The sequence below is a fragment of the Meriones unguiculatus genome, chromosome 7 (genome assembly GCF_030254825.1).
Source record: "Meriones unguiculatus strain TT.TT164.6M chromosome 7, Bangor_MerUng_6.1, whole genome shotgun sequence".
Taxonomy (NCBI): Eukaryota; Metazoa; Chordata; class Mammalia; order Rodentia; family Muridae; genus Meriones; species Meriones unguiculatus.
Genome location: NC_083355.1, coordinates 92,055,419 through 92,067,599, shown reverse-complemented (window position 1 = coordinate 92,067,599; position 12,181 = coordinate 92,055,419). Strand labels below are relative to the sequence as shown.

The window sequence follows — 12,181 nt, the reverse complement described above, 5'->3', positions numbered from 1 at the left end:
TGTAGCGTATCAAGCACTAGGCCTGATTTGTAACTGAACCCACCTACCAGCTGTGACTGCTCAAGGACCCCACTTCTTCCTGTGGCAGGCCTCCAGGAGAAGGACCTCACGGCAGACTAGATCAGAGGAGAGGCTGTGCGGGAAAGCAAGGCTGTGCTGAAGCCTGTACTCCATCATGCCTACCCACGGTGGTCCGGCTAAGCTGGTGACCAAGCCTGTCCTGTCCACTGCCCTATGCCCTACATACTGCAGCTCTGAGGACGCAGCCTCTCACCGTTCTTGGTCCACACGTGGCAACTAATCCCAAATGACATCACAAATGTTCATGCCTCGCGCAAGCCCCTCAAAAGGGCAACTGTTCCCTGGTGTCTTCAAGGGGCTTCCCATAGGTGGGAGCCACAATTTCTCTTCGAGAGTTGGTTTGTGAGGACCACAGGGTTCCCCGAAAGGAACCCAGGGCATTAAGAGAATAGTGGGTTCCCCTGGCTGGCAGTCAGAGCAGCATAGCATTAACACGTCTGAAGTATGTATGATAGGGGCCTGGATGTTGCTCAGCGGTGAGTATACAAAGATCCAGGATTTAACCATCATCTCTACCAGAAAGTTACAAGATGCCACAGGATAGCCAACTTGTGATGAAGCTTTCAATAACACTGTGGTTGCCAACAGTGTTGAGGGCTGTTCAGCCTCAAGGGTTAAAAGGAGCACAGATGCTGGAGCCCTGTTTGAGAACATTTGCCCTTTAATTTTCATTCAAAATCAGTCTCTTTAAATATTTTAGTTACAAGTTCTGAATGGTGAAGATGTAGTAGCAGATGCTGCAGGCACTCAATACTGACCTCTTCCCCTCCCCCCAGCTTGTCTTGGATTACAAGAAAAAAGGGCATTCAGCGCTAATGGCCCAGCGTCAGCTGTCAGCAGTCTCAGGCCCCAGTGCAGGACACAAGGCCCAGGGGTTTTCATAACTTGTTACTTGCATTTTAACCACACTTCAAGAAATTCCAATGATTGTACTTGCACCCGAAGGGTGACCTTAGAGATGACATCATCCATTTCATCACTATATTACTCCTGAGAGAAAAGCCTCTTCCCATCACATGCTCATACCACCTTCAGTTTAAAAGCTCTAAGTCAACCTGATCTGGTCAGAGCAGTCCCTTCACCAGGCTGTCCCACTGCCATGATGTGCTAAAATCTGCTCTAAATGAGAACAATGTCCTAGAATGATTCCTAGAAGCCTGGAAAGGGTTGGTATGACCACAGTTGTATGTGATTATGCCAAAATGAATCTTCCCAGTGTGAGCATACAATGGAGCCTGTGAGGGCAAGCAAGGGTTCAACTCCCATCTGCAATGAAATATGCAACCTCAGGGGACTCTGCACAATTCTGCCTATCCCCAAATCCCCTGAGCTGTGCTTCCTGGAAGAGGTAGAGAGGCACCTTGAAGCCACTGACAGCGCAAAATGATGGTGCATTTAAGAAGCAAAGCAGCACCTCTTTGCCTGTGTTCAATACCTCCACATAGTGGCATCAGGTGAGAATGTGCACAGCTGGGACAGAGGCTGCCTTGACCTGGGAGGCAAAGCAGCCCCCCAGGCATCTCTGGGGAACACTTTCCAAAGAGAGAAACTCAAATCACATGGTCCCTGGTGGTATCCCTATAGAATACTATTAAGAGGAAAAGCAAAGTTGTCTTTACAGAGGCTGGAAGAAAGGCAGGAATAGTAATGAACATCTGTTAAGGCTCTCTCTCTCTCAGGCCCAAGATATCAGAAGGTAAGAGAGAGACACACAGAGAGAGAAAGAGCCTAGAAGGAGCACTAATAAAAGACCTGTGAAAGCTGGTTACATAGTGCCCTGGCTTCCTTGCTTGAGGCCAACAGTATGTGCCTGCCTGTCATCAGGCTAACCTGGGACTGATGAGGGGACAGGGAGAAGACTGGTTTTCAGTTCCTGCATGATCAGATAGGGAGGGTATGTGTTTTCCTCCTAAAGGTCTAGGAGGAGGACTCTTGGATCTTCTACCGCTGCCTTGATTTTTCGGAGGAAAGTCACAGCCTCTCTGCCATCAATCAGCCGATGGTCATAGGTCAGGGCTACATACATCATAGGCCGCACTTCCACCTGCAAAGAAGAGAGGTCAACAGGTTTGTATCCCGCAGATCACAAAAAGACTGCTAAGAAAGCGAAGTCCGTATCAACACTCCTTAGTTCCAAAGTCTCTTCTGCCACTCCTGCCTCTAGATAACTTAGGTTTATTTTCTTTAGTGCAAAGCTCTAGGACATAGAAGCAAAGTCTAAACAAACAGGTTCCTCAAAGTTGCCGTAAAACAAATAAGCAATACCATAGTCTAGCCTGTACGCTCTTACCTACAGAAAGGTTTTCTCTTCACCTGTGGCTGCCTGTTGGAGCTACTTTAAAGTTACAATCTTTATTAGTTCAGTTTTTACAATGCTGTAGATCCAATATTGGCCTTGGCTATGCTAGGCAAGCACCCTACTACTGAGCAACACCCCTAGCCTTGAAGTTACAATTTAAAAATTTTATTTTATTTTTTTGAGACTGATCTCATGTAGCACAGGCTGTCCTCAAACGCAATATACAACCAAGGATGACACCAAACTCTTGGTCTTCTAGCCTTTGCTGCCTGAATGCTGTAATTACAAGTAGGTACTACCACACCTGGCTTATCAGACTCAGGGCTCTGCACATGCTAGGCAGACATGTTACCACTAGTATATGTCTGAGGGGAAAATTAATCTTTAGTTCAAATTTTCTATTCCTGCCAGGTGGGGTGGTACACATCTTTAGTCCCAGCACCCGGGAGGCAGAAGCAAACAGATCTCTGAGTTCAAGGCCAGCCTGGTCTACACAGATAATTCCAGGGCAGATAGGTTACAGAGAAACCCTGTCTTAAAAATCCATTAAACAAACCAACCAACCAATTTGCTGTGTGTAAAGCTAGGTGTATCCAGGAAAAAGACGTATGGTTTTTGGATTTATACAGGAGTCAATAACCCAAAAACCTTCTAGACATAGTAGTCTCAGAGATCTTTATTTTTTTAAACTAAGTTATCTTCCAATGGCTAACTCAAGCTCTTTTGCCTCCCTCACATGACCTGTGGCCCATGGATTGCTGTGCACTGTGCCCCGCTTCCCAGGGTCAAGGAGCAATAGATACACAGATGAAAGAATACTCTCTAAGTCTATCCATCCCTGACTCCCTGAGGTGCGGACAATCAAACATGTCAGCAAGTCCCACAGGGAAGTTTTACAAATATCAGAACTGTCTGCATTTCAGCTTCTGTAGATTGAGTTAGGGGGTGGGTATAAAAATTATTTTTTTAAAAAATTATTTTAATATGTATGAGCATTTTGTCTACACGTGTACCATGTGCCTTCCTGGTAGCCAAGGAGGGCAAAAGAGATCCCTCAAAACTGGAATTACTGATGGCTGCAAGGCACCATGTGTACGCAGAAAACTGACCATAGGCGCTTGGCCAAGAGCAGCAAGTGCACCTAATCACCGATTCATCCCTCCAGTCTGAAGCTGCAGTTTTAACAAGTTCCCAGTAACGTCAACATGCACAGAGCACGGTTGAGAACCAGTGCCTTAGCTATCATTTAGTAATCAAGAAATGAAACTTAAGCCTGAAATTACAGTGGATGCTTTATAAGTATTTAGTTAGATTTCTCTTACAGCTACTTAGCAGTTAAAAATCTCAAACGCATTCATTCCTACCTTGCCTCCCACAGCCACAGGCCTGTCAAAGATGCCATGCATGCCCAGAATGGCAGACTGAGGGGGGTTGATAATGGGTGTTCCAAAAAGGGATCCAAAAACTCCTCCATTGCTGATGGTGAAAGTACCACCATCCATATCTTCAATGGCAAGTTCATTCTTTCGGGCCTAAAAAAAAGTTTCGTAATTGCAACGTTAAGTCAAACCAGGTTTCTTCACTCCAAAAAACGTCAATATAGAAAACTCTTAATCTGAGCCCAGAAATGCAAACTCCAGCAAACAGGAGTTTTTACATTAAGGTAAGGGGACTGTGACCAGAGAAAGCATGATTCTACAATCAACATTTCTTTCCCCAGCCAGTTGTGATTTCAGCCACTGGGAAGTGGGAGGCTCTGCCCGACACTGTTCTTAGCTCTAATGGCCATTGCTTTTCTGGGTGGCTATGCATTACCTAGAGACACCAGATGCCTGAGCAATGCCAACCTCTGCAGACTTTGTTCCCTCAACTGCCCAGCAGCTCATGCCCATGCGTCTGCCTACTGTACCTTCTCTCCTAGCTCATTAATGGTCCGTTCAATATCTGCATAATTCATGGTTTCCACATTCCTGATGACAGGAACCACGAGACCCTGGAGTGAAAAGTTGTTTTTAGTTGCAAAATAACAGTACTCTTTATAGTTACAATTTCCCCAAGCAGAACACCTTAAACTCACTGTGATTAAAAAGACTTACACTAAGATAAAGGAATGTAGCATGGTTAAAAAAAAAAAAGTGTACTTTTACTAATTGATCCCCTAAAAACATAGAATTGTAGAAATAACCCCTTCCATATGATTAGCTTTTTCATATAAGTAAGTGGAGATCTGTGGTGGTTTGAATGAGAATGGCTCCTCCAGGATCATCTATTTGAACGCTTGGCCTGAAGTTGGTAGAGTGTTTGGGAAGGATGGGGAGGTGTAGCCTTTTTGGAGATGTGTCACCGTGGGAAGGCTCTGAGCTTTCAAGAGAGCCGTGGTATTCTCAGTTAGCTCCCACTCTGCTCTCTCGTGACTGTGTCTCAACATGTGCGCTCTCAGGTACTGCTCCAGTACCATGCCTGCTGCCGCTTCCTACCATGATGGCAGCTGGACTCTTAACCCTCTGAAAATGAAGCCCACCCAATACTGTTTCTCCTGTAAGTTGCCTTGGTCATGGTGTCTATCACAGAAATAGAAAAAAAAAAAAAGACTGGATCTAAGCAAGCACTTTCAACTCTTGCCCCAACATACCCTTGGGGTAGCAACTGCAACACTGATGTCAATATAATCTCTATACACCACTTCTTTGGTTGCATCATCAATCACTATGAAAGAGAAAACGTATGTTACATACAACCCTCTTGGTCAAGGCTAATGAGTCAACAGAGTAAAAATCTTCAGCGGCCACTGCAGTGTGCACTGACTAATCAAGATGAAAGTAACTACAAGTGGCTGACTCTCTCCTGGCTCCCATCCCAATTTATGACAATATTTCCCAAGCCTCTGAAAGAACCTGCACGTAGGAGCACGTTCTTGCACAGCTAACAGAAAGTTCACACAACAAGAGCTCATTAACTGCTCATCTACACAAGCCTTCACTGAGCAGAGAATGGCCAGTTATCAAGTTCTGTTAAAAGGTAAAGGAGGGTAGATGATCTGCCCAGTCTGCTTCCTCAGCAAGAAGAGGGAAGCCTCTCTCTAGAGATCCAGGTGGAAGTGGAGCAGGTCTGTCTTTTAAATATGGCATCTTGAAATAGTAAACCAACTGCTGAATATTGTACCTACCTATGAGAAAATCAGGGCTTGGAAATCTTCCAACACTGGCTTGTTAGAAATGCATGTCAAGTGAAGAACTCTGAGAGATGCATACAAGCAAAGAAAGCCCTCCTACTTACCTAGAGCACAGCACTCAATGGGAAACAGACGAGGGATTTTATGCTGAGGACTGCAAAGTGTCACTGTCCCCTTTCCTATCTTCCAAGAGACACAGAAGTGCCTCAACAGGAAGCAAGAACTGTGAGCTAGACCAACACTTAAATGAGAATAAAGAGGAAAAGAAAAAGAGTACTAAGCCCTAGCCTTCCCAATGAGACCTTTAACTTGAGATCATAGGTCAACCTGGAGCCTATGCCAAGTGTGGAAGTCAAGCCCCAAGTAAACGATGCATGGTGGTGGTGGTGGGAGCAGCCAGAACTTGAGATTCTCCATGATACAAGAGAGCCTGGGAAGCTAGGCTATCCCGGAGCTGCCTGCTGCCGGAGCAACTGCCAAGCTACACAGTAGAAGAAGCCTTTCTGTCCACTTGGTGGAGAGAAAGTACTCATGATGGTATTTGGGGAAGGTGATCATGCTTCTACAGTTGTGAAATTAAGAAGCCTTGGTGACCCTAAATGCGACAGCAGGTCTGTGTTCGTACACCAAGCTCCAAAGACCTTTGCTACACTGGTCTCAAGAAACTTACCTGCATTTACAACAGGCTGCTCTTGCAAGGCAAACGCCGAGGCCTTCACAAACGCTGACATGAAACCTAGTTTGAGATTATGTTTCTTCAGGAAAGCGTCTCTGTGCCGAGCTCTCATCTCCTGGATGTTACTGAAAATACATGATGCAAAGAAACTTACAATGAACTCTAAAGTCTAGTGTGTGTGTATGTGCACGTGCTCACGTCAAGGACCTCTGAGCAACGCTGCTAAGTGTTTTACTCACCCCGAGCCCCTTTTTAACGTTTCAAGACTGGGTGTCATGAAACTGCATTGGTTAGCTTTAAACTTGCAATTCTCATGCTTCAATCTTCCAACAAGCTGGGATTGCAGGCCTGTACTACCTTCGAGGAGCAGCTAAAGCCTGATTTTGGACTTTCACAGGTTTTAACCCATGTATACAACTGGATGAGCTTTTACCTTAGACTGGGAAAACTTAGCTTCAAGTTTTGAAACATTCTTTAATGGCCAATGTAATAAACTGTTCTATCACAAAAAAACGACTTAAAAGAATCAGCACTGTCCTGTCATTAAGGTAGTTGAGCCCTTTTAAGGGGATCCTTTTTGTTCTAGAAGACACAGATTTCAGTGACAAATATGAAGATTACGCTGAGTACCATCATCCTTCCTCTAAGTGAGAGTATTTCCCTTACACTAAAATCTTGAATTATCCACACTGGAAACAAAAACCAACATTCCTTTTGTTAGAACTATATTTTAAAAAACATTAAAGCTTTTTACTTTGTGATACTTCTCCTATCTAATTAGCAAAAAAAAAAAAAAGAAAAAGAAAAGAAAAGAAAGAAAAAGCTACCCATGAAGTATGGGTTCCACGCAAGCACAAGCAATCATAACTGAATGCGGAAAGGTAAGTCCAGTGTTCTTCCAGGCTTGTGCTAAGACAACAGATTCACTATTTCCTGAGTTAGCAGTTCTGCCTACTTGTTCGTTGAACAGTTACTAATGCTCACCACCTGTGAGGGCTAGGCTGGGCACCACCATACAGAGACAAGACACAGGGCCTGCTCTTAGCATTAGTTTTACCGACTGTGGTTTCCTTGGTATTTAGAATGTGGTATTTAGTGGCTCTGTGTGGGCTGTGGCCTGTCTTTCAGATTCAGCAGCAGGGCTTGCCTCTGAAAAGACTTTGCAACTTGAACATCCTCTGGTCTATCAAGCTGGATTCCCCGTTACCCTACACACACATACACACACACACACACACACACACTGAAGAGTTAGTGAGAAACATCTCTCCTATCATTTTCCAGAAGGAATATAACTTCTATGATTATAGAAATAACATTCCATGATGAAATTTGAATTTAACTTTATCTCAGGACCAAATGCTCAGTTCTCCCTTTCCCTCTATAATGGCTTAATTCAACATTAGCAGGAAAGATAAGATGTGGTCCACTTTAATTGTCCACTTCAGACCTTTTGTTTTAGAAAAAAGGAAAATTTCCTAGGGAGACTGATTGGGTTTAAAAATGTTTCCTTTCCTGAGTCTAACCTCATTTAGTGTTGGATTACCACCCTAAAGGCATTACTGGCTCCCAAGACAGAGGGCTGCAAAAGTGGGAAGGAGGCGTGGTTTAAGTGTCTCTGCTCTCAGACCTGCCTGAATGCCATTTTCTGGTCATTAAGAAGTTTCTATTTCAGAGCTCTGCCCTTGGAGGCAGAGCTGGGACAATGAAGAAAGGAGCAAGTCTCAGCTCCTCTGGGTTAGCTGATAGGCCCAAGACCCAAAGGGCACTCGATCTAAACCAGATTACTGGCTACAAAGAGGCCTCAGGCCACTGCTAAATGATACTAGATTAGCTACTGAAAGGAGATCCAGCCATTAAATTTACTTGCAATCAAGGCTGTTGGGCCAACTGCATCTTTTAGCGACATAAATATTTACATGCTTTGTCTTAAGAAACTGGGTAAAATTTCAAAGTCCAATTTAATTTGTGAACAATTTGCCTCTAATGCAGGAAACATAAGCTGCAGCTTTTGTGATTCATTAGGGCAAAGTCCTTCCCTCTACTACGGATGGTACAGAAAATAACAGTCTCTAGAAAACTTCCCAATAGAACAATGACATCTAGTGAAGTTAACCAGACTCCCACACACTGTCAAGCAAGCTTCCTCACTAAGAAGTAGATGGGGAGACTCAATACTTAAAAAAAAAGGGGGGGATTCTTTCGAGACTTGATCTTCTGACTTAATGAATTCTGACCTTGACATTCAAAACTCACTGAAATATGGATCTCATTTTCATTATTCTTCCCTACATACTGTTCATGGCAGAAATAATCTTTTTTGTTTCTTGCACTTTTTTCTTTTTGGTTTTTCGAGACAGGGTTTCTCTGTTTAGCCTTGGCTGTCCTGGATTCACTTTGTAGACCAGGCTAGGCTCAAACTCACAGTGCCTCTGCCTCCCTGAGTGTCTTACACTTTCTTGACAGCGTCATGATCCAAATTGTTAAAATTATCTGGATTGACTTTCTCTCGAAATCTATTTAGCATTTTGCTTTTTGCTGTTGTTTTAAATTGAGACAGGGTCTCATATATATAGTCCAGGCTGGTTTTGAACTCTATATAGTTGAGGATAAGCTTGAACTGCTGCTCTTCCTGCCTCCACATCCCAAGCACAGGGATGACAGATGTGCAGCACGACAGCTGGCTTAACCGCTTGCCAGTTTTGATAGCTCATTCAAACTCTTTCCTCCTGGAGACCCTCCCTGGCCCTACATTTGCCAATGCTGCCCTGACACTAGCTTGCTTGACAATGTGTGGGAGTCTGGTTAACTTCACTAGATGTCACTAGATGTCACTCCACTCTCCACTTCATATTAATCTTTTTTTCCTGATTTTATTTAATGTTGACCAAAATGAGGTAGCAAGTTCCAGAGAGCTTTACACTCATCTATCTCCATATCCCCCAAAATTTCACACTTTAGTGATCTGCATATGATAAACACTTAAAATACTTATTAAATAAAACAATTTTCTCTTCCCCACAATGCTGATACTTGCACATATCAAAATTTTGAAGAAAACAAGTAAATCAACAATTAGCTCATTACAGGAACAGGTGAAATAAACTGAAGTTTATATTTTAGAATTCAACCCATTTGGAGCCTGGGGAAGATACCTCAGTTCCCAGCAAGCATGAGGACCTGAGTTTGAACTCCAAGATCCACATAAAAACAAACAAAAAATCCTGGGTTTGGTGGCAAACTTGAACTTGAACTCTGACTGTTGGGCAGGTAGGAGACATGCAGATCCCTGTGGCTCGCTGGCTGGCCAGCTTAACTTATTCATCAAACTCCAGGCTGGCAGAAACCTGACTCACCGGCCAGGTAGAGGACTCCCAAGAGCAACAACTGAAGTTGATCTATGGCTTTTATATGCATACATGCACACCTGCACACTCATGTGTGTATGTGGATGTGTGTGTGTGTGTACACACATATACATACATACAAAGACCTTAACTTAGTTCCAATTCCATAACCAAAACTGGGTAGAGTGAAAGGTGGCAAGTCTCTGCCCTTGTGCCTGCTGGATTCTTAGTTGCTTGGGAATATACACAAGAAATAGTCACTTAGGGGGCTGGAGAGATGGCTCAGAGGTTAAGAGCACTGCTTGCTCTTCCAGAGGACCCGAGTTCAATTCCCAGCAACCACATAGTGGCTCATAACCATCTGTAGTGAAATCTAGTGCTCTCTTCTGTCGTTCAGGTGTACACACAGGCAAAACATTGTACACATAATAAAATAAATAAAAATAAATAAGTCTGGAAAAAAAAAAGAAAGAAATAGTCACTTAGAAAGAAGCCAAGTGGAAGATGGGTGCAGTGGCACACACCTGTAATCCCTGCACTCTGGGAAGCAGAGGCAGGTGATCCCTGTGAGTTCGAGACCAGCCTGATCTACAGAATGAGTCCAGCTCAGCCAAGGATACACAGAGAAACCCTGTCTCGAAAAAAAACAAAAAGAAGGAAGGAAGGAAGGAAGGAAGGAAGGAAGGAAGGAAGGAAGGAAGGAAGGAAGGAAGGGAAGGAAGCCGAATGTGTGTCCTGGTTCTAGGCAAGTTGTGAAGACTTTCCCATTCCAAGGGGTAGCAGGAAGTGGAGCACTACTATCAGCAGGCATGGCGGCACCATCACCATCATTCTCAGCTACAAAGAGAGTCCAAACCCAGCCTGGGCAACACAGACCTTGTCTCAAAAACAACAAACAATACAAACAAACAGGTTGGCATGATGGCACACATTTTTAATCCCAATACTTGGGAGGCACAGGCAGGCAACTCTGTGAGTCCAAGGCTAGCCTGTCTACATATAGAGTTCAAGGCTAGCCTGCTCTACATAGTTGTGACCCTGCCTCAAAAACAAAACAGAGGCTGGAGCAGTTATGAGCACATACTGCCTTCCCCAAGACCCCAGTATGATTCCTGGTACTCATGTCAAAGGCCTCCCAACCACTTGTAACTCTGTAGGCACCCCCAACACACAGACATAAGTAAAAGTAAGTATAAAAACCTAAGCAACAAAAATTACTACATTAGGCTAATTTAGCAAAGTTCATAGTAGTTAAGGCATGAAAGTTCAAAAGGCTATGCTTTTTATGTTGCAGAGGACACAGCCATAGTATTAGGAAACTAAATTAGTGAATTAAACAATTGGGTCATACTGTGTAAGTCAACAATGAACAAAGCAGAGTAATACCTATCCCTGGTCAAGCTATTTCTGGACTCAACATTTGGTAAGGACTAGGGTAAGTTCACATGTTCTGCAAGAGACACAGACTAGAAGGACTAGAGAACCCACCTCATGTCAATTTCATTAAAAGTCGTCAGCATTGCACATGTATTCTGGGCTTCCTTCAGCCGCTGAGCAATGCGCTGCCGCATCCTGTTCATTTTTTCCTGAAAGGAAAGTGGAACAAGAGTTGACATCTGACTTCAGTCCCCAGTTGGTGAGGGAACTCAACCTGCTATGGATGGATGGCAAGCACTGTTTTTGTTTTGTTTTTGAGACAGGGTCTTGCTATGTAGTCCTGGTTAGGCTAGAACTCTCATCTATGTAGACCACGGTGGCTACAGAGATCTTCCTGCCTCTGCCTCTCAAGTACTGGGCTTAACAGCATGTGCCACATGCTGGGCCCAATCATTAGTTAAAGCTACAAGCTTCCTCTTTCCTGAGTAGCCTCAGAATAAAAACACAGACTCAGAGACCAAAGTATTCACTCAGAAATGCCTGAGATTTGACCAAGAACAGAGGCTCAGGAAATAATGTGATTTAAAAACCAAAACCAATTTACAAAGGAAGACTGTGGCATAGAGCCAGCCGGTTTAAGAGGCAGTACAGAAAGGGCAACTTCTGCTGATAAAGACTTGCGTGAGAACAGCCACTTGGGGAACGGAAACTCAAAAACAAGCTTTTGAGGCTATGGTATTTTTAGGAAGTATTCTCAGGCAAAGAACCCACACTTGTGGCCATACTTCCTTGAGGTTTTGTGTCTGCTCAGACAGCTTATTGTTACAATGCGACAATCTGGCCCCACTGGCCCCCAGCTACAGTGAAGTGTTACTGAAGCCCTGAAGCAGGGTTCTCAGCAGACTAGGCTGTGAAGTCACTGTGGGAAGCAAGAGATGTGCTACTGTTCTCAATTTGAAGCAGCGGCAGCGTGATGCAGTAGAAAATCCGCCAGACAGTGTTCAGACACTGCGCTCTTGTTATACCATCTGACGGTTATGAGGCCATGAACAAGCAACTTTCTAATCCCTCAAGGCAAAGGCAAGCACGACTCTCCGTCACTCCCCAGAGGCCCCCACCACTTTCCAAGGAGTCACCAGAGGCTTACCCGGTGCTCTGAACGCACACCTTTGGCAGTTCCTGGTTCGGCCAGTGGAGGGGCAGCAGTGGGTTTTATTGCAGACACTGAA

The 12,181-nt window shown here is 44.2% G+C and overlaps 1 protein-coding gene across 1 annotated transcript in view; it reads right to left on the bottom strand.

Annotated features, from left to right (window-relative positions):
* Positions 1–724: 724 nt before the first annotated feature.
* The window catches only part of Dlst (dihydrolipoamide S-succinyltransferase), a 24,026-nt gene continuing 12,569 nt past the window's right edge, over positions 725–12,181 (bottom strand). The window contains exons 9-15 of the mRNA XM_021634175.2: positions 12,100–12,176; positions 11,064–11,161; positions 6,223–6,353; positions 5,013–5,086; positions 4,290–4,373; positions 3,745–3,912; positions 725–2,125 (exon numbers count right to left, since the gene is read on the bottom strand). Coding sequence (XP_021489850.1) covers positions 1,991–2,125; positions 3,745–3,912; positions 4,290–4,373; positions 5,013–5,086; positions 6,223–6,353; positions 11,064–11,161; positions 12,100–12,176 — 767 coding nt within the window. The 3' untranslated portion in view covers positions 725–1,990. The remainder of the gene's footprint in view (positions 2,126–3,744; positions 3,913–4,289; positions 4,374–5,012; positions 5,087–6,222; positions 6,354–11,063; positions 11,162–12,099; positions 12,177–12,181) is intronic.